Source organism: Miniopterus natalensis, chromosome 6, assembly GCF_054644295.1.
Source record: "Miniopterus natalensis isolate mMinNat1 chromosome 6, mMinNat1.hap1, whole genome shotgun sequence".
In the NCBI taxonomy this organism is placed as follows: domain Eukaryota; kingdom Metazoa; phylum Chordata; class Mammalia; order Chiroptera; family Miniopteridae; genus Miniopterus; species Miniopterus natalensis.
The window spans coordinates 47,910,005-47,933,690 of NC_142086.1; the positions used below are offsets into that span (position 1 = coordinate 47,910,005).

The 23,686-nt window shown below is 32.5% G+C and overlaps 1 protein-coding gene across 7 annotated transcripts in view; it reads right to left on the bottom strand.

Annotated features, from left to right (window-relative positions):
* The window catches only part of DLG1 (discs large MAGUK scaffold protein 1), a 223,480-nt gene that overhangs the window by 77,866 nt on the left and 121,928 nt on the right, over positions 1–23,686 (bottom strand). For all 7 annotated transcript variants that reach the window (XM_016200019.2, XM_016200018.2, XM_016200023.2 and 4 more), the window contains 6 exons: positions 22,383–22,436; positions 12,784–12,834; positions 9,771–9,895; positions 7,928–8,097; positions 6,855–6,991; positions 3,507–3,651 (listed from right to left, as the gene is read on the bottom strand). In XM_016200019.2, the coding sequence (XP_016055505.2) occupies positions 3,507–3,651; positions 6,855–6,991; positions 7,928–8,097; positions 9,771–9,895; positions 12,784–12,834; positions 22,383–22,436 (682 nt within the window). The remainder of the gene's footprint in view (positions 1–3,506; positions 3,652–6,854; positions 6,992–7,927; positions 8,098–9,770; positions 9,896–12,783; positions 12,835–22,382; positions 22,437–23,686) is intronic.

The following is a 23,686-nucleotide window of genomic DNA, read 5'->3' on the forward strand; positions in this document are numbered from 1 at the left end:
TATCTCACACTGCAGGAACTAAAAATTAATGTTTCTAACAGAAATAACAGCCCCAAAGAAAGATCAGATAACACAATGCTATTTCCAAAGCCAAAATCTTAGGATAAAAGGTTTCCCATAGAACTATAAAACAAGGAAGCCTAATTTATTGTCCTTAGATATGAAGATTAATTCCCAAGCATTTTAAGTATGGGAGGGAAGCAAGTAGAAGAACTTGAAGTGGTAAGAGATGTGGCCAAATCAGAAGTTTAATAGGCCTTCCAACTGAAGAGAATGTAAATTAAGAGTAAGATGACATATAATGCAAAAGCATGAGCATGTTAATATCAGCAGAGAAACTATTTCTCTGTCAGATCAATAAACTTTTTTCTTCCAGTAATAAACCTACTTTATTTCTGGGAACCACACTTTGGTTATTATCTGTATTTTGATTACAAGCACAACAGTGTGGCCCCATCTGAGGTTTATCATCATAACTTTAACTACAATTTTGTGCTTTTCTCCAGTCACGTTCTGCTTTTTAGAAAGCAAGAATGAAGGAAGACAGCAAGATGAACCAGGATTAGGATTCTGTCAATGAAAAAGGGGGCTAGAGACACAATATGTGCAAAGAAGTGAATATTATGACAAACTATGGAAGCTAAGCTTAAAAAACAGTAGACAAATGGAAACACAGGAGGCACCAAGTGATAGTGTCAGACGAATGAAGGTCAAAGTGAGGATGAATTTTAGAATAGGAGTAAATGAAATGAAAAATGTAGTTAGAGAATGGGATGACTTCAATCAAGATTTTAGAGTTGGTGAAGGAAGGTACTGATGATGATGAGATCTAAAATTATTATCTTAAAAACAAGTATCTGAGCTGGAGTGGAGAGCAGGATGATTAAAAAGAAACAGAAAACAAAGACTCTAGGCTTTTGAAGGAATCATGAGTGTGGATTTTGACTGGACATTACTAAGAATGACAACATGAACAGTAGTAGCAAGGAAGACAATGGGCCTGATACTAAAATCTTCAGTGACTAAAGCCAGAGTAATGAAGAGGACACTAGATGACTAACATAAGGGACAGGCAGTAAGCTGAATATCTGATGGCAAGGACTTCAGGAGAGCTAATAGGTAAAAATCATCTATGTAAACAGTTTTTAAACACAAATATTTAAAAAAACACACAAATAAATTATTTATAAACTGCACATGTTGTATGAACATGAATTGGAAGAATACAACAAACTCCATAATTGTAGTTGCCTAAGAAGAGAAGGGATTAGAAACAGAACATTATGTTAATGTTAGACTAGCAAGATAAACTTCAACTTTTCATAATGTTCCATTATAGCGATTTTCAACCTGGTGTGCCACAAAAATTTTAAAACACGCAATACCTGACTATTTAGTCAGGGGCACTGACCTCTTTTCCCTTACACTGTCAAATAAAGAAATGACAATAGCAACACAATAATAGCTGTTAGGTATGAATGCTCTGTATTGGACTATAAATATATAGGTCACATAATAGTGCTGCATCTTACTGGTCAAGTCACATAATAAGATTCCATCTGATTTGTTAATTCTTGGTATCAGAAATCCTTACATACAAGTATAGGCACCAGACTTTTTAAAAAGTCACTTTGAAGCAAAAAGGATAGGTAATTACTATTATAATTTTCTTTGTAAGTCAATCAAAATTATACCTATTTTTTTTTGTTAGATCAGCAAAACATATTTGTAGGTGTGCCACAGAATCTTAGTAATTAGTTTATGTGTGCCATGAGATGAGAAAGGTTGAAAATCGCTGTTCTATTACAGTTCAATAACAGATGCCTAGAGGGAAAACAACAAATCATTATTTAATTACTATTTTTTAGGATTAGCTCTTCCACTTTTAAAATGTTATGTTATTATAAATAAAAAGGGGTAATTCAATAAAAGATAATTTTTTTTCAGTTCAACATATTTGTAAGAAGCAGCCTGGCTATTTGTATATTTGGCCATAAACAGGACATCAATTCTCAATTCATGTAATAACTGTTATAAATGTGCACATAGCTGTCTCTTTTTTTTCAGGTTCCCCACTCCCCCTTTGGCAACCATCAGTTTGTTCTCTGTATCTATGGAGCTGTTTCTGTTTTGTTTTGTTTACTCATTTGTTTTTCTTAATATTCCACATATAAGTGAAATCATATGGTATTTGTCTTTCTCTGTCTGACTTATTTCACTTAGCACAATACCCTCTAGGTCAGGTCTCTCCATGTTATTGTAAATGGCAAGGTATCATCTTTTTTATTGCTGAGTAATGCACATAGTTGTCTTGAACAGATAAGGCAGCATAATAAATAATTAAGATTTACACTTAAATTGGTGAATAAAATAGCTTATTATTGAATTTGCATCTCTAATCACACAAAAAAAATACATAAAGCCCTTATATAAAGATTTGTGTGCAAAACCAACTGTATGTAAGAATTTTAAACAAGTAGCAAAGTTTTTTTCTGACACAAATGAAATATAAGACATCATCCCTGTCCATTAAAGAAACTGAATACTACTAGTGAAACAATTTAGTTATACTTGAGTAAATAAGGACTCAATGAGCAGGTAATAAAGATATATCACCAGAGGACAGTGTATACATTTCAAAATATAATTTATATTTAACTTACAATGATTAGTGATGGTAATGAATTTTGGCAAGTTTAAAACTGGAAACATTGCCACTTACAAATTATCTCTACAATTTAAAAAAGGAAAACTTGGAAAAGGAAATTATAAGGAGTACATTTAAGATCTTTATTACACATGGGTGCTTCTAATATGAACTCAATGCACCAAACAAATAAAACTTTCATTTTTCAACCAACACAAATACATTAAAATACATTTAAATCTCATCTCAGCTTGTACATGAAAAAAAAAACCGACAATCAAGTAGGAAACATTACATAAGTACTTTCATAACAATTCAATTCCAGACAACACAATTGTATTGTACACAAATATAGTTAGGCAATACACTGGGAGCTTGAAGTAGAGAGAGAATATCTGTGTGCACATAGCTGAGAGTATAGAAAAGGCCGTTTTAGAAAGACTGTATTTTAAATTAGTGTTTCTCTAAGTGTGGGCCATCAACGAGTAACACTAGAATTACCTTGCTTGTTAAAAGAATCAATTGCTTGTTTAAGTAAATTTCTGTACTCCAAAATTATTAAAACAAAACAAGAATCTGCATTATTTGCAGATACCTTTGGCAACTGCTATTTACATAAAAGTCTGAGAATCAATGCTTCAAATGTTACAATTGCTGCTATAAAGTAGTAAAGGTGAAAAGGGCCCCCCCAATATGAAAATTCTGACTTAAAATTGATTTTTAAAAACTATTAGGTTAAAATGCTTAGTAGTTCCTTTAAAAATACTTCTATAATGTTTAAACTTTATAGTGTGAACCTTTTATAAAAATACACAATATCTAAGGATACAATAACATAGATTAAAGTAGAGAGACTTACAGTTGGTGATATCAGGTGGTGCGTAGCCATCATTCATATACATACTTGTGGGTTTTGCCACTTTCAAGTAAACAAAATCAGATGTGTTCTTTAAAGCAGTCACTGCTTCTTCATGAGTAACTTCTTCTAAACACACACTATTCACCTAAGAGAAAATCCCCAAGACATTTATTTAAAAAAATTTTTACTTGCTCTCTGCTTTTTGGTGATAAATAATTACATCAAGAGATATGAAAAATATGGGAATGATTTAAGGGATATAAAAGTGTGTGAAAAGAAAATACCCATTTTTTTTGGTCTATGATATTAGAAAGTTGTTGGTGTATGTTAATGAAGCAGCCAATCTTAATTCCAGTTCTGTTCTTCCCAATCCCCAAGACTGAACCCCTCCTTGCACTCTTAGGCATTTAGGAATGTGTGTGGTTATATTTTAGTTTTTTTAAAAAAGAAAATGAGACCATATAAAGGTTTTTGTTCTGCAACTGGATTTTTAATATAAGGTATCTTAGAGATCTCATTCCATGTAGGGCCACAACTACCTCATTTAAAAAACTGTTGCACAGTACCCTACTGTGTAATTCTATCATAATTTATTAAGCCATTCCAATCTTAATAGATATTTAAACTGTTCTTCTAAATAGATTTAGTAAACTTATACCCACAGAATGTGAGTGCTCATCTACTCAGACCTTTGCAAACACTGAATATTATCGACTTATAAAAAAGCCTGTAAAATGATGTATGTTTTAATTTGTACATTGATTATATTAAAATTTGTATTTCCACTGTTAATAGTGAAATTGAGTTTTTTTTCAATTATTTACCATTCATGTGAATAAAGAGAATTGATTTTTAGGTGGCGATGGTGTATCCTGCAACCTTGCTAAACTTGTTTATTAGTTGTACAGTATTAGTAGATTCCTTAGGATTTTCTATATACAATATGACATAACCTGCAAATACAGCTGTACTTTTTCCTTCTCAATCTGAATGTCTTTTTCTTTTTTTTAATTGTCCTATCAGTGCAATATTGAATAGAAGAGGTACTGTGTATCTTTCTAGGAATTTGTCCATTTCATCTAAGTTATCAAATGTGTTGGCATATAGTTGTTCATTAATAAAAGTGTTCCCTTATGTCCCTTCTTTCATTCCTATTTTTAGAAATTTGAGTCTTTTTTTCTTTGTCAGTCTGGCTAAATGTTTGTCAATTTTGACGACCTTTCAAAGAATCAAGTTTTGGTCTCGTTGATCTTCTCTTTGGTTTTCCTATTGCCTATTTCATTAATTTCTGCTCTAATCTTTATTATTTCCTTCCTTCCTTCCTTCTGCTAGCTTTAGGTTTAGATTGCCTTAAATTACAATGTACTAAACAAATATTTGTTTCGGTATATTTTTCATTGTCCTAAGTTGTACCTTTATAATCAATAGCAGGAGAGTTTTCATGTTTTGACAAAAAATTTCTAAAGGTCACAAAACAACCATAACTTTCCCCATTTATTATTAATATTGCTTTGCAGGACTTCAGTTGCATAATAATTTTTATGGTCCCAAACTACCATGTAGAGTGAGAACCGCCTGCATTTTGAAATACGTAAGCTGTGGCATACTGTTTACTTTGGTGGCCTTCAACGAGCCATGCATCTTGGTATTCATACCCTTGTGAAATCCCTTCCTACACTGAATCTTGTTTGGCCATGTAACTAGCTTTAGCCAATGATACATTAAAGAGAGGGTTGATAAATGCCACACACTGGAGCTTGTCTTCCTGGAAAGCTCTCTCTTGGTATGTCACTCTTGGAACCTGGCCACCATCCTGTAAGAAGCCTAACTTAGCCATGTGGAAAGTCCACTGGAGAATTAAACACTTGGCTAACAGCCCCAATTGAGCTACTAGCTGACAGCCAACAACAATTTGTCTGCCATATGTGAACCACCTTGGAAGTGGATCCCTCCCTGTAGTTGCCATTATGAAGAGTAGAGATAGGCTGTTCTGGCCAAACTACTCAAAATGCAGAAGTGTAAGCAAATAAATGATTGCTAATATTTTAGTCACAATTTTTTTTTTTTTAAGGCAGCATTAGGTAACTGATGATAGAGATTTGCTAAGGGATTCACTGTGGAGAACGAATGAAAGGGTTATCTAAAAGTTTTAGACCTGGGCAAATAGAAAGATAAAGTTCCCATTTAATGAGATGAGCATCTTTTTTCAGTCAGGTTTTGTGTTTTTAGGGAACATACATGGGCTAAGCCAATTATTGATGAAGGTTAGACAAATAAGTTGTGGTATAAGTCCCAGAATAGAATATTACATAGAGGTGAAATGGATAAACTTCAGCTCTAGGCAACAATATGGATAGGTCTTAGTAAAACAATTTTTAGTGAAAATAGTATTAAAAGACTACATATAGCATAATAGCCTTCTAAAATAATTTCAAAACAAATAATACTGAACGAAATATAGGCATATATATATGTGATTAAAACAATTTTTAAAATGCAAAGTGGTGACACCTGAAGGGAGGAGTGAAGGGGGAGGCAGAGGAAGATATAGAGGGGATAAATGAGTGATAGACACAGACTTGACTTGGGGTGGTGAACACACAACACAGTGTACGGATAATGTGCTGTAAAATTGTGCACCTGAAATTGGTATAATTTTGTTAACCAGTGTCACCCTAATAAATTCAATAAAAAGGAAAAAAAATAATAAACACAACAAAATGACAAATTGTTTTTCTTCTAGTTCTTGGGTTGTGTAATGGCTTTAGCAATTTTCATTGTATTATAAATAAAATGATCAATTAAAGAGTAAAACTGAAAAAGAAAAGTCACACATGAACAAAGAATGACACTGTGTTATGAACCTAAGAATTATGATTAAATAATTCTGTACATTCAAGTCCCTAACCCTTCAACAACAAAAAAAGAAGGAAAAAAAGGAAAGGGAAAGGGAAAGGGAAAGGGAAAGGGAAAGGGAAAGGGAAAGGGAAAGGGAAAGGGAAAGGGAAAGGGAAAGGGAAAGGGAAAGGGAAAGGGAAAGGGAAAGGGAAAGGGAAAGGGAGGGGAAGGGGAAGGGGAAGGGGAAGGGGAAGGGGAAGGGGAGGGGGAAGGGGAGGGGGAAGGGGAAGGGAAGGGGAAAGGGAGGGGAGGAGAGCGGAGCTGGTAGAGGAAATGGAAATGAAAAATAAAGATAATAGCAAGAATCATTTGCAGTTTTGACTAAAGGCAGGCTAGTATTCACTCATTTAAACCATTTAAAGATTTCTGGCATGTTGAAATTCCAGAGTCTATCAGGGAAAAGAAAGACAAAATCAAAATAACTTTTAAAACAATTTTTCTTATACTTACTGCTAAAAGTTTATCTCCAATCTGAAGTTTACCATCTTTATGTGCTGCACCTCCTTCAATTATTTTGGTTACATAGATGCTATTATCCCCAGGAATATGTTGATTTCCAACACCTCCAGCAATGCTGAACCCAAGACCTGTTTGGAAAACACTAGTTTTAGAATCTCATCAATAAATGTGAACTTAAGTCCAGGAAGAAATGGATGAAAAACAGAAGGTGATAATTTCACACTAATGTTTTTAAAAAAGAAAAGAATCTATTTATCTACTTTTAAATTCCTAAATATTTGTTCACAATTGGGACAACTGTAAATATAGGTACTCCTGTAGTTACAAATAAGCTTCTTTTTCCCCTCCCAGGTTAAGTATTAAAGTCTCTTTGTAAATGAATTAGTTTGTTAGTTCAGAGACACTGTAAAATTATGTTTCATTTTTGTTTCTAACATAACTGCTTCTTACTAATACTTTTAATAATACCTTCATGAGATGAAAACAGTAAGAAAAAGTAATAAAATTGCCTGTTGGTGGTGGACAGAATAGACTTCAGAAATGGGAATAATTTTATTTTTCCAATATTCTATAAATTAATTTTAAATAAGGTGTTTATGGAATTCATAATCTCATAGCTTCAGCACCAAACAAATTTGTAGCTCTCTATTTCTTATTTCTTTCGTTGGAATACCACCTCTTCCATGAACCACAAATTAGAATCAATATTTCTATTTATCCTCAATGTTTTCAAAATTCAGAGTTACATAACAATCCTCACTACAGGTGAACTGCTAATGACACATTCATATTTTCCTTCTTTTAACTTAGTCTTTGTATTTGCATTTAACATACTATGGATTAAAGATTACAAGTTAATATCAACACTATACATGATTTCAAAGTATTTAAGTAGAATTCTACTTAAGACAAAAATCAGTAGAAATGGCAAAAATTCTAAAAATTTATGCAAGTTCAGTACATTATCAGTATTATTAATCTTAGAGTGTGTCATAAATAACTTACTTCATAGTTATATTTTAACTCAAATATTTCTTACTTGTCTTAGTTTGTTTTATTTATACCTTTAGGACCTTTAATGAGCTTTATTTCCATTATTTTTTCTGATACTGGTTTCCGTCTTTTTACGTACAAGCGTACGATAGACCCAGCTTCTTTCAATGCTTCAACTGCTTTGCTATGTGTTACATCACGGACATCTACTTCATTTACTCGCAATATACAGTCATTGACCCTGAGGAAAAAAATTAAAAATTTAAATATCAATTTTTCACTTGGCCAATTTTTTGTTGGCCTTTTCACTTTTAAGGTAAAGAGGATTATTTACTAGAGAAAATAAGTGAAGAAACCGCATGTTAAATTACAATGTGTCAAATACTCATGTAAATAAATACAAACATTTCCCAATGGCCAGCAAAAGAAACAGTGCAAATAATAAATTATACAAAAATAGTGAATAATGACAGCTGTAATTTGTATGCTTATTATGTGAAGGTCTTAATATTTTAGAAAAATAGCAAATATTTAGCATTAACTACATGCCAAGTAGTTCTTTTAGTGCTTAACCCTTATAAGGTAAGGTACATATATCACTGTTTTACAAATGGAGATACTGATGCACAAAGAGTAAGTAACTTTCCCAAGGCCACCCAGATAATGACCAATAAGGTTGTGATTCAAAGATAAGAAAACTGAGGCTCAGACTGAATTAATTAGCTTAAGATCACAGAAATAGTGACAAAATTGAGATTTACCCCCCAAATTTTTTGATTGCTTTTTCCAACTTAGATACTATATTTTAAAAAATAAAGTTATTTGTTGAGATTTATATGAAGTTAAAGATTATATATCTTAATTTAAAAGTTTCTAACGTAAATAACTTATCTTAATTTGACATAGTAAAATATTTTTTTAAAGTTTGATTTGTTCCTAGTTCTAATTTCTCCCCCTAGCTCTGGTCTGTTTGGGGGTGGGTGGCAGGGGGAGGAGGAAGATAGTCAACTAAAGTTGGGTGGGGAGGGGGAATAAAACACAATTAAAATATTAAAATTGATTCTGGTAAGCTTCTATATCTAATTAACTTTAATTTTTAGAGAAAAATTTTATATCCAAAGACAGTGATACCTTAGAGTTAATACTAGAAGTATGTTCCTTCAGTGAAACAAACGGAAAATATTAATTTTCACATAAGAAGCACGAATAAAAGGTCAGCAACAGAATCAGGAAGTAAATGTCTATATTTACATGAATGGTCAAATTATTAATTTTATATCTAACTAATTTCATTAATTACCATCTGTCATATCTGGAAACTGAAGAGAGGCATGAGGTACCAACAACCTTAAAATAAGGTGTTTTTAATAGACCATATAAAATCCCTCATCCTAAAATTGTCATTACACACACACACACACACACACACACACACACACACACACACATCAAACAAGGGAATAAAAAAATGCCATAATTTATTGCCTAAGGAAACAACTAGGTATGCTAAAGATATCTTCTGAAATGAAACACTAAATTTAAATAAGAGAGGGATGTTATTTTCATCTATTCAATTAAGAAAATATATTTAAGGTTTGCATAATCTTTACTCTTTGTGGTATGAAATACAAACTCAGATATATCTGAGCCCTGTATCTTAAATAAGTTTATATACATGTTTCACACCCAGAAAATAAATATAAAATATTTTGTGAATTTATTTGAAAATACAAAGACAAAATGAAATTCCTAAAGGAAAAAGAGAAACAATGCTTAGAGCAAATTATCTCATTCACTCATTATTTGACCATCTACCTTATGTTAATTATTATAAAAGTGTTTCTTTTTGTATTTATGCCTAAAGAAAAATACACAAAGTGGATTCAGTATCTTAACATAAAGTGTAAAACATACCGCAATCTTCCATCTTGGGCAGCTGCTCCCCCTGCAATAATTTTGGTAATAAAAATACTTGAGTCATCTCCAATGTGTGGATTGTCTGTACCTCCTGCAATGCTGAAACCAAGCCCTGAATTTCCCTAGAAATAGAGGGGGGGAAAGCAAGAATGAATAATTAACTTTATTGATAGGTTCTTGTCATTATAGGACTGCACTAACACAGAGAACAAGCACATAAAGGCACATGTGCAGGGAAAAGGAATATTCTAAATTAAGAAATATAAGGAAAGCTCTTTTTTTCCTATAAGGAATTCAAAGGCATTATTGCTGAGTAGGTGAGGTTGAAGAACATGTACTGAGTATGCTTTTGGAGTCTAGTCTATGGTTCTTTTTTTAAAAGTATGTACAATCTGTTCTTGGATTTAGTCACCTTTCTGCAAAGGTGCCACTACTAGATCTCTCTTTTAGACTGTACCTCACTCATGTTTGGTAAGGCAAATGTCTCCTAAGAGAACAACATTGAAGTGACTGTTGCTATTATTTATGAGCAGGTAAAACCAATATTATTTTAGTCTTTTAAAAAAGGAGTAGGGGTTGTACATTTCTTCTAACTTTGCCATCACCTTATTTTAAAATGACAACATTTTATCTGCTAAGTAACAACTGCCATCATCCTTGACTTGTTTAACCAAGACACCTGACTAGCAAAAGGCTTTTTGATACTGAAAGCCCAACCTGAAAACTTAACATTGGTGAGGTGTTTTTAAAAAAATGTATCTTTATTGATTTCAGAGAGGGGAAGGGAAAGGGTGAAGGAGAGCTGAAACATCAATGATGAGAGAGTTGTCATTGATCCTGCAAGCCCCAACTGGGGATAGAGCCCGCAACCTGGGCATGTGCCCTAACTGGGAATCGAACTGCGATCTCCTGGATCCTAGGCTGATGTTCAACTGCTTAGCCATGCCTGGCCGTGCTGGTGAGCTTTCTTGATAGCAAAAGTTAATCTGTCAATGCACTGTTACTTTTTGCTTGTTTTACATATTGCATTTCTGAATAATATTTTCTTCAAAGAAAGGGTTCTGCTGTTACAAGTGTCTAAGGACAATTATTTTAAGCAATGCTATTTAAAAAATATTTATTTTACAATGTTCCCACTCTGGCTTTCGGCAACTTAAATAAGTGAACATATTTAGACCTATTATTCAACTGTTAGTGTTAAATAGCTTAAACAGTCATTCTACTATGATGTGTCCTAAAATTCTATTTTAATAAAAATATTTTTTCAGTCTAAACTCAAGAGTTACTAGACTCTCAGCAATAGTATCAACAGGTTGTGTGAGGTTAAGTTACTCAGGTACTCAAGTTCTTTTTTTATTTGCTTTTTAATAAGTTAAGATATAACTTACATATACCTGTATAAGTTTAAGGTGTACAACGTGCTGATTTTATACATTTACATATTGCAATTGATTACCATTATAGCTTTAGCTGACACCTCTATCATGTCACATAATTATCATTTCTTTTTTGTGGTGATAACACCTAAAAGCTAATCTCCTCACAATTTTGAAGTATATAATAAAGTACTGTTTACTATAATCACTATGCTGTGCGTTAGTGCTCAGGAACCTATCTTCTAGTTGCAAGTTTGTATCCTTTAACATTTTCCCAATTCCTGTTACACTCAAAGTTCTTTAATCAGTGAAAATACAATGTATAGTCCTACTAAATAAAGGAATTTAAAAGGCATTGGGAAAGAACGAAAAATGAGTAAGATAAAAAGTTAGAATTACATGTCAATTCTCTCAATAAAGTGGGGAAAAAACCCTACAACAAAACAACAAACACACTGAAGTATGTAGAATACATTAATACTATGCTTACTTGAAAGTTAATCAGTCATCCACCTCATGTGAATAGGTGATCCAAATTCAGGCAGTAGGCAATACATATCTATTATACATGTAAAAAACTCTCTAAGGTCTATTTTCACTCAGTCTATTCTGCCTTCAAACATAAGCAAATCTAATTATCTAAGATTTTCATCTTAAATACAGGGTGGGGTAAAAGTAGGTTTATAGTTGTGAGCAGGGAAAACACAGAGTTTATTCTTGTCATTATTTATTAATTATTGTATTATTTTTCATATAAACAACTGTAAACCTACTTTTGCCCCACCCTGTATACAGATATTCAGTTACTCAGGAAATTTACCTGTATGGAACACTTCATATGTCCCCCAAATGCTGGTCATACAGGGTGGTTTTACTAAAATACAACATCAGATGAATGCAGATATTCTTAAAGGGACAATATAACAAGAAAATTTATACATCTGAATTGTACCCATAAGTTACTTTTTAATTAGGGTAGTACCTAAGTTTTTGATAGGGTTTTGTTAATTAGAAATATGGTTATTATTTTGTCAGGAAAGAATACTGATATAATGGCCAGGTTACTAAATACTTATTTAAAATAATTAAAATTTTATTATATGAAAAACAAATTTAAAAAATAAAAATTAAATTAAAAACGGAAAAATCTTTGAAACTGTCAGTCTAAAGGAGCCTAAGGAGGCATAATAACTAAATATAATGTGGGATCCTGGATGAGATCCTGGAAGAGAAAACATCAAAACTAAGAAATTCCAATAAAGTATAGGCTTTAGTTAATAATGTATTGATATTGGTTCATTAGTTGAAACAAATGTATTCTAGTAATGTAAGATGTTAACAATAGGTGAAACTGAGTCCAGGAAAATAGCAACTCTATATAATTCGTCTATAAATCTAAAATTATTTTAAATAGTTAATTTTAAAAAAGGTTATTAAAGAAAAGGAACATGTTCTGAAAATACCACAGCTAATTTTACATGTGAACTTATAAAAGAAATGAATATTACATAGTTCTGTTTTTGAAAGATTTATTCCCTTGGATTCTACGTGAAAGAGCAGTACTGTATATTTAAAGAGTTCTTTAAAGCAACAGATTTATGCATAAAAATCTTAAGGTAATTAATAGTTCTTACCCTTTCAAGTGTGATTTCTTCATATTCAAAATCTGCATCAGTGCCATTAACCTAATGGAGCGGGAAAAGAAGTGGCACAGAAATTTAGGATGTAAAATTTGAAATGGCAAGACATAATTTTTGCATAATTTATTAATGAAAACCTGTTAAATGTGATACAATAAAATAATATAGCTTCATTTTAATAATTTTAGGGAAATTTTTCAAGGAATGGAAGAGTACAATGTGATTAACAAGTTTATATTCATGGTATTATGACTTTCAAATATAGAAAGGGTATATTCAGCTATTACTATTATCGAATTCTGCTTCTCTCTGCCTTGACCCACACATCTCAATCAGCTGCCAATTCTTACTGATTTGAATACTTTGAGTTTTCTCAAAACCATCACCACTTATTCTCATTTCTATTACTTTGGTTCAAGCCTTTGTTCATCTCCTCAGGGGCTTTGCCAATGTAATCTAACCAATCTCTTAAGATTAGTACTCTCCACTGCTCACATTGTTCTAATGTGTTTTATGCAGGTAGATCTTTTTGGAGCACATGCATAATAACACACTTCCTCTAGAACTTTCAGAAACTCATACAAAGCTCTGAATGAACTGACCCCAATCTATCACACAGCCTCATTCCTAACACACATTTCTCACCTCTTCATGAGCCTCACATATCATCAAATTTGAATGATTTGCTTTTTTCTTTACATATGTTGCAAGTTCTCATTCTGCATCTCTTAATTCAGTGCTTCCTCTGTCACACATTTCACTTACATATTTCATGCCCAAACCTGATTTACTATTCAAGTTCTTGCTCACATCCTACAGACCAAGCACTTTCTCTTATTCCTTCCAATTTATTCCTTATTCCTTTCTGGAAGAAATAATTCCCACAGTGAGGGCCACTGGTGAAGGATGAGTTGTCCTTGGAATCAAATCATTGCTTTAACATTTCTGGTGACATGAGGCTAGGCAAAGTACTCAATCTAGTAAGTCAAATTAGGGTTGTGATAAACTGCATTTCTCTAGATACCTACCACCTTCCATCCTACAGGCTCCTTTCCAATGTGATTAAACTATCCTACCATCAAGAGATGCTGTCAATTTCCCCTCCCCTGGATCTAGGTAGTCCTAGATGAGTTTTGTTTAAAAAGAATGTGGCATAAACGATGTTGTGTAGTTTCTGAGGCTAGGTCATGCGATGCCCTGTAGTGCTTGCATTTGTTTTGGAACAATGCTTTAGAAACCAGCACCTATATAGTGAGGAAGCTCAGACTATGAGGAGGTTCAAATAAAGGAGAATCAAAGCCCTTGGCCAAAAGCCCTAGGCTGCACTCCTAATTAGGAACAAGCACCAACTGCCAGTCCTGTGAATAAGACTATTTTGGATCTTCAAACCTTTTTTAATGCCCTGGCCAATACCAGGTGAGGCAGAACTATCCAGTTAATCCAGAAAATCATGAGAAATAATGAATTGTTGTTTTTTAAGCCACTAAATTGCAGGCTAGTTATACAGCAACATAATAATGAAATGACAGATTAAATTATGTAAGCTACCTTGTTTTCCTCACAATATTATAAGAAAGCAACCCTTAAATCCAAGTCCAGTTCAGGGGCTAGGAGTTTTTTTCTTGAGGACTTCTCTCATCTCTCCTAATTTTTGGGTTCTTATTTCTTATAACTGTAAGGGATTCAAACCCAATTGCTAATTTGTTTCCTCTTCTTTCTCACCTAAAGATATTTTCTTCTTAGTTTCTGAGATTGTATGTTACAAATGCATACGTGCACGTGTGTGTGTGTGTGTGTGTGTGTGTGTGTGTGTGTAAGTTATGATTTTTATGCATCTAGAGTGCAGGAGGTAATACATATGCAACTCCTGCCAACTTGACTGGAAGTCCTTTTTATGAGTAAAAATAAAATCCATAGCAGCAGCTATATCACTTTTCTTATTCTAAAGGTTTGTATCATTTTTATTTTTTCTTGCTAAAAGTCTACCAGTCTTTGTCAAATAAATAGTCTTAACATTACTGATTAATCTATTATTCTATGCTATCACTTTCTGCTTTAGTTTTTATCAATTCTTTATTCTTTCTTTAGACTATTTTAAAAGTTGCTGGAGTTGAATGTCCAAATTCATTTATGCTTATTACTCTCTTCTATTTTTAAAAACATCCATTAAAAAGTTAATAAATTTTCCTCAGCATATGGCTTTTTGGCAAAACCCCAAAATTTCTACAGTGGGCTCTATTTTTGTTCATTTGTTCACTTGTAAATACAGTAGTCTGAAATTTTATTACGGAAAACATTTCCAAATGAGTGTGCTTAGATGGCCCTTTTGGTGTTAATATGTAAAGTTTTTGTATTATGACTTCTGCTTGAAGGAAATTTGAGATTTTCACCATTAAACCTTCTGAAAAGGCTGATACTTAGTAAACGTCCTTGGTGCTAATTTAATACCACCTCATAATGTACTGATATTTGGTGAGAATTCTAGGTAGCATTAAGTATAGAGCAATTTTGAAAAGGTGAACAGTAAGAAGATCATATAGACTCCAAATGACTTATTCCTAAACCCTCAATAACATGAAACTGTCTGATAATTTCACAGAGACAATTCAATTACAACAGTAGTAAATACTTTGAAATTGGGCTTCTAAATGCCAAGAGTACACTACTCAAAACACAAATTACAAGTACCATTTCATTAACAGTAAATGTGGGAGGGGAAATGGTGGTGTAATATTTTCAAAGGCAATATGGTTTCCAGCAAAACTATAAAGTGGTTAAGTTGCTTAGTTTTCTTTTCATAGTATCTTTACAAAACGTGGATTCCAATGGGAAAAGAAATGCTTGGCTAATGGGTTTATTACTCTCAATTAACAGGATATAGTGAGAGGTAATACAGTGGGAACAAAACTAGAAAGGCTCAATCTTTAGACAAAATGAATACAAAATGAATGTATCTCAGGAAAATGATAATCTCTACATTATATTCCTGCTCAGCAATGAGATCTGCTCTCTACTTTCTCAGGTAGTCTTTTAAGCCACCAGCAAAGTTTTATAGTTTTCTTACTACAAGCTCTATACATTTCCTGTTAAGCTGATTGCTAGGTGTTTCCTATTTTTATTGATAGAGTTAATGGATTCGTACTTCCAACTGGTTGTTGCTAGTATATTAGAATAGCATTATTGTTCAGCTTTTTGTCCCTGAGTTCTTTCCCTCTTTTAAAAATTTTTTTGCTCAATCCCTCCACCCACCCAACAGAGCTGTCTGCCTGCTATCTATGAGTCTATTTCTATTTTGCTTGTTAGTTCAGTCAGACCTGGATAGATACTTCTCCAAAGAGGACATACAGATGGACAACAGACATAGGAAAAGATGCTCAATGTCACTATCACCAGAGAAATGCAAATTAAAACCACGGTGAGGTATCACCTCATGCCTGTCAGAATGGCTACCATCAATAAATCAAAGAACAACAACTGTTGGCAAGGATGTGGAAAAAAGGGAGCCTTTGTGCACTGTTGGTGGGAATGCAGACTGGTGCAGCCACTGTGGAAAGCAGTATGGAGATACCTCAAAAATAAAAAATGGAGCTACCTTATGACCCAGTGATTCCACTTCTGGGAATTTATCTGAAAAAACCCGAAGCACTAATTCAAAAGAATATACGCACCCCTATGTTCATTGCAGCATTATTTACAATAGCCAAGATTTGGAAGCAGCCCAAATGTCCATCAGTAGATGAGTGGATAAAAAAGCTACAGTACATTTACATGATGGAATACTACTTGGCTGTAAAAAGGAAGAAAATTTTACCCTTTGTGACAGGATAGATGGGCCTGGAGAACATTATGCTAAGTGAAATAACCAGTCAGAGAAAGACAAATACCGTATGATTTCACTCATATGTGGAATTTAATGAACAAACTGAACTAACAAGTATTATTTAAATTTTATGTTGTATAATTTTTTTCTTTTTAACATAATTTGCTTTAATTATGGGTATACAAGTGCCATAAAAAAAAAACAGGATAATTTAAAACACAGACATCCGCAGTCCCTTATTGGCCCAAAGACTTTACTTTTGTAATCAGCTATACTAATATATCCAAACAGTATAGACAAATCCTATTACATAATTGGTATAACACTTGTCCAAAGGAAGATTTTTAAAAAGCCTAATTATTTCCTATTAAATTCATTAACACCTTAACTATAGAGTAATATATTGAAATTCAAGAGTTTATTAACATTCATATGACACATGGTTCATATTAATGCATAATCTCAGGCAATTAAAAACCTCAAAGTCTATAGCAACACAAGGTAAGAATCTAAAAGTAAAATGTACTGGGAAGAAAATGTTCTTCCCAATGGAAAATTAACTAAATATAAAATATTAACCCCAAAATACTTAACGTTTTTCATAAATAATGAATAGCTATTTTAGCTGATTTTAAAATACTCTATCAATTATGCTAGATATGGAAAAACTAAAGCTTTTACAGTGTGTAAGAAAACTACCAAAGTCAAACTGAATAAATTTTCCTAACCTTCATTGTTCGCAGTCTATCCTAAGGAATATATAGACAAAGGAAGAGATGGGAATTAGTTCAACAAATCATTTCGATCTCATTAGCAGAGCTTTTTCTTAACATTTTTACTATTTAAGAACAGGAATGCATGAAGAGAAAATCAACCCAAGACCAGTGAAATTATAATATCAATTAATAGTTAAAACTAAGTATAATACATCATACTTAATGGTAAAAGACTAAGAGCTTCCTCCCAAGGATCAGAAACAAAACAAGGATGTTTGCTCTTGCCACTTTTATTAAACATTATAATGTAGGTTCTAGCTAGAGCAATTAGGCAAGAAAAATAATTAAAAGGCATCCTGATTAAAAACAAGTAAAACTATCCCTATTTGCAGATGACATGACCTTATGTTGAAAATTGACACACAAAAGGAATCCACACACAAATAACTATTAGAACTAATAAATGAGTTCAGTAAAGTCAAAGGATAGATCAATACCTAAAAATCCATTATACTGCCATATGCAAGCAATGAAAAAAAATCTATAAATAAAATTAAGAAAACAATCCCATTTATAATAGTATTAAAAGAAGAAAATGCTTAGGAATAAATTTAACAAAAGAAGTGTTAAGAGTAGTACAATGAAAATTACAAAATATTACTGAACAAAATGAAAGATGTAAATGAATAGAAAGACATTTTGTGTTAATGGATTAGAAGACATAATACTGATAAGATGGCAATACTCCCCAAATTTACCTATATATTCCATTCAGTCCCTATCAAAATCCCATCTGCATTTTTGTGGTGTGCAGAAATTGACAAAATGATCCTAAAATTCATATAGCAATGCAAAGAACCCAAAATAGCCAAAACAAACTTTAAAAGTTGGAGGACTTAGACCTTCTGACTTCAAAACTTATTACAAAGTTACTGTAATCAAGACTATATGGTACTGGCATAAGAATATATATCTAGACCAATAGAAGATAATTAAAAATCCAGAAATAAGCCCATATGTTTGTGATTAACTGATTTTCTATAAGGTTTCAAGACCATTCAATATAGAAAAGACAGTTTTTCCAACAAATGGTGATAAGAAAACTGGATACCCACATGCAGAAGAATTAAGGCGGATCTTTACTTTCCATAATATACAAAATTAACTGAAAATGGACTAAAGACCTAAATGTAAGAGCTAAAACTATAAAACTCTTAGAAAAAAACGTAAGTGTAAATCCTTATGACCTTACATTAGGCAATGGTTTCTTAGATACGACATTAAAAGCATAAGTGAATATATATATATATACACACACACACACACACACATATATTACATACACATACACACACATATATGTGTATGACTTTTGTGCTTCAAAGGAGATTATAAAATGTGAAAAGACAATCCACAGGAGAAAATTTGTGCAATCATATATCTGATAAAGCACTTATATCTAGCATATATATAGAACTCTTACAAAGTATAATAAAAGACAACAATCCAATTAAAAATGGGTAAAGGATCTGAATAGACATTCCTCCAAAGAAGATAAAACAAATATCCAATAAGCTCATGAAAAGGTGCTCAACATTAGTTACCAAGTATATGCAAATCAAAGTTACAATGAGATATCACTTCATACCCACTAGGATGGCTATAATCAAGTCCAAAACATTGTGGACAAGGAATAATAGGATTGGTGAGGATATGGAGAAATTGAAACCCTCTATTATGCTGGTGGGAATGTAAATAGTGCAACTACTATGGAAAACAGGTGGTTCCTCAAATATATAATTATCATATGACACAGCAATTCTACCTGCAGGAAATGAAAGCAGGGACTCAAATTCAACACAAGGAAGAATAAATTAAATGTGGTATATACACAAAATGGAATATTATTTAGCCATAAAAACAAACAAAGTTCTGATAGGTGCTGCAACATGAAGGAACCTTGAAAACATTATGCGAAGTGAAAGAGGCCAGACATAAAAGTCCACATATTGTATAATTCTATTTATATAAATGGCCCAGAATAGACAAATCCATAGGGACAGAAAGTAGATTAGTGGTTGTCAGGGGCTGAGGGAAGGGTAGAGTGGGGAGTTACTGCTAATGGGTATGGGATTTCTTTATAGGGAATTAGAAAGTGGTTGTGATGGCACAATATTGGGAATAACCTAAAAACCAGTGAGTTGTACACTTTATTTTTTACGTTTAAATTTTTAAATATATCTTTATTGATTTGAGAGAGAGGAAGGGAGAGGGAGAGCGAGAGATAGTAACATCAATGATAAGAAAGTCACTGACTGGCTGCCTCCTGCACGCACCAACTGGGGATGGAGCCAGCAACCCTGGCATGTGCCCTGACCAGGAACTGAACCGTGATCTCGTGGATCCTAGTTGATGCTCAACGGCTGAGCCATGCCAGGCCAAGTGAGTTGTATACTTTAAGAAGGGAGATTTTGTGATATGTGAGTATCTCAACCTAACTTTTTTTAAGGTGAAAAGGTAGAAATAGTGAGCTATAAATAGAAATGCATATTAAACCAATGAGTTAATACATTTTAAACACATTAACAAAAGATCAAAAAGTTTGTTAACACACTCTGCTGGTGATATATGGGATAAAAACATACATACTTTTTGTTGAAGTATATATATGGGTAAAACTCTATGAAGTGCAACTTGTCAATAATGATAAAATTATTCTTTGAGTAATATATGTATATGAGTATGTTCTGATTATATGCTTGTATATACACATAAAATATCTATACAAAAATTATCAGAAGGGGATTGGTTTTACATGGAAAAGTTTAGAAACAACACATATTCTCTCCATGCATTTGCTAGAACATTTATAGAAGGATATATATGACACTACTAACACTTTCTGCCTTAGTCAAAGGGAACTGGAAGACTGGAAGCAGAGGTGGAAGAAAGATTTACTTTTCACTGGATATCCTTTTGTATCTTTTGAATTTTGCACAATGTGCATGCATTACCTGTTCAATTAATTACTTAATTTGGAGAACTGTGACTAGAGACAGGAAAAAAAATGTGCTCTAAGGTAGCAGCCACAATTTTTCTTATTCTTACTCATCAATGCATAGCTAGAATTAAGTGGTTAGGGATTTAACAAAGGAATAGCAAATAAGTTTAAAACCACTCTGGAATAAATTTTAAATTTCAGAATTAAATACTTGTTTTCTAAAAGCTTAAAGTTGTTTCACCCAAACAAAACATATGATTTTTGCCTACATGAAGCAAGAGCCACAGAGAATAGCCACTACGCAAACATTTCACACTGTGTTCTTGAAGTATGATGAAGTAGCACACTCTGACAAATCTTGCTTGAGTAATTAAAATTTATCTTATTTCTTTATGTCCAGAAAAGGGTTAACATGTCAGGCCTAAGGCTGCTAACTCAAGAAGGGTCTTAGCAGGTATTTGGGAAATTGATTTTGGGCGTGTAAACACCATTCCCTAACTGAAAGGGTAATAATTTACTGTGGCTAGAGTTTTATAGAAACAATACATTTTATGCTGAATACCTGCTTTCCCCTTCTGGAGCCTGGAAATTTGGTATGTGCTGGAGAGAGGGTGCCTAGGCAACCAACCTGCAATAAAAAACTTTGCACTGAGTCCATAAAGAGTTTCCCTGGGCAGAAACAAACATTGCTGCACTTTTATTGCTAGGGAAGAGAGTGCTCTGCATGACACCTCATGGGAGGAAGAAAGTATAAGGAAATCTAAACATGGACTCCTCTAGACATACTGTCTTATAATCTGACTACAGATCCTGACTTACTAAATAGGGGTAATAAATCTTATGCTGAGTCTTGTGAGTCCTAGCAAAGCTCCCAAAGTGGGTAGTGAATGCTCTTAAGAGACCTCCAGCATACCCTACTTATTTAGCAGGAAATATATTTTTGAATGCTATGTCATACAAACTGGAAATCATACAACTTTTACTTTACATTTGCTGCTTAGCATGCTTATCTTGCTTTAATTTGTTGATAGTTCCCCTAAAATACATATGTATTTATTTTCTTTGTTGATATTGTTTTCTCTGTTAATTCTTTTATATTGATCTTTCAGTTGAAAGGATTTTAAAAATAAAAATATTTAATCACTTAGGGACTCAGCCCACAAGCAAAACTATAGGTCAACAAAGAGAACAAGGGAAGGAGAAATAAATGTGAAGAAAATATTGGCAAACGTACAAACAAAATTCTGTTTAAGTCCTCTACATCAATGTGAAAGGTAACACTGACTGAAAGGAATCTGATAAAAAGTGTAGAAGAGCATTTCTGTTTGTTTTAAATATTATTTGATGTTTTCCAAAATCCCCAGATATCCGATACATCCATATTCATACGAATACAAAAAAATAAAGTCAAATAAAGTGTTTCAAAGTATAGCCTGAAATAAACTGCAGTTCAAAAACAAGAGGGAAGGATTTTTACAGTTTATGAAATATGTGCCATTTGATTTAGAAAATGCACAGGCACTACTTCTACTTAAATATTCCTAAAGACATTTTTCTCTGGGGTGAAAAATGTTAGATCAGATTCTGTTCTGGCTATTTATCTTTAAGGCAAAGAGGGCTTTTTAACAAAGTAAGTTTAGAGAGACAAACCAATCAATTTAAAGTTATATAGCTATAACTATTTTAATATGTGAATACACACATAAACCTGGTTACTAAAAATTCAGTCACTCAATTAGATTTCTAAAATGACTCTCTGAATATGTGGCATTGTGTTAGTGACCACTGGTCAGAAATAGCCTTTGGTGAAAGTTAATCATTTTGATTTAAAAATAAAACCATAACTTTCAACATTTCTGCTCTGCATACAAGTATGAGGAAAAGAAACAACCAAAAAATGACAGTATTGCTTCATTTACTTTAATAACTGCAGCCCAGTGATAGAGCATTGTAGGTACAATATATTAGAGAAAATAATGCTGCCATCTTTATATCTATATAAAAAACTGAACAGGAAAAGCAGAATTATTTAAATGTGGGATGAAATGGAACTTACATAAGTTGGTGTTTCCAAACTATCTGTGTTGACCAGTACTGGAGGAGGATTTGCCTTAAAGAAAGAATTGTAAATGTGTTAGCTTAACAGGAAAATTGACACTTTACATATTAATGTTCACAAATGTTAGAAGCATATGAAAGATTTTCTATTTCTTAAATTATACTTTTATATGAGCTTTGCATATGTTAAACAATTTACCCAGTTTCCAGCAGCAAATGGAAATGGGTATAAGCAGTTAAATTAGATTTGCTTTTGAGAAATAAATTGTTATTTTTGCTAAAACAGACAATTTTCTTAAGATTTACAAAGTCGTTCACCAGCCTTCTCAAAAAATCTATAAGTATTCTTCAGTATAACAAACAACTCTTCCTGAATTGCTTAGAAATCATTAGCTTTTCTGTTCCCAAGGATTCCATGAAGATTCCAATCACTTTATCACCCAGGAAAAAAAAATTCTTCCCCACACTGAATTGTGTTTTAACATGAAAAAAAGTCTACCATACAAAAAAATCGATCACAAACTTTTAGAAAACTGGAAAAGGAATGTTAATGTAAAAGCCCCAATTATTTTCAGCTGCAATTATTGCTTTCCAACTGTTATTCTAGACCACTCACAGAATAACAATGGTTACAAAAATTTTTAATCCAAACCAAAAATAAACCAAAGAAACAAGCAAAAAACCCCCTCACATACATCTAATTAAGTTTGGATTAAAAAAGCATGGTTTTCTGATTAAGCTGGAAAGTAATTATTATGTAGGTGAAATAAAATTTAAGAAATAAAATGAAATTAATGCCAAATAAAAAACATATCAGAACAGATCAGGAACACAATAGAAAACTGATGATTCCCCTAAAAATTATCATTCCTTTTCATATTTAAAAGTATAGAAATACCAAATCAAGTGAAATTTTCATAGAAAAAACAACCAACCAACTATCCAAAGATGACTATCCTTTAAACAACTGTTAGGAAATATGTTTATACATATTAATAGTTCTACTACAGTTAATAAAGAATTACACATAAAAGCTGTATGAAACAAACATTATATACAAAACAACAATTTTCTTCTAAGTGTATAGGATTTTCTAAAAAGTAGATATTCAGAGTTCAAATGTTTTACATTCTTTTTGGCAAAGTACTATATATGGATGATCATATGATAAAATGTTTTAAGGCAACATAGTCATGGCTAACTATTTATACAGTATGCATTTGGGCTACATAAAGCAACAGATTAAAAATAAGTAGATAATACTTTATTATATATAAGCATGACATTACTTTTATGTGGAGC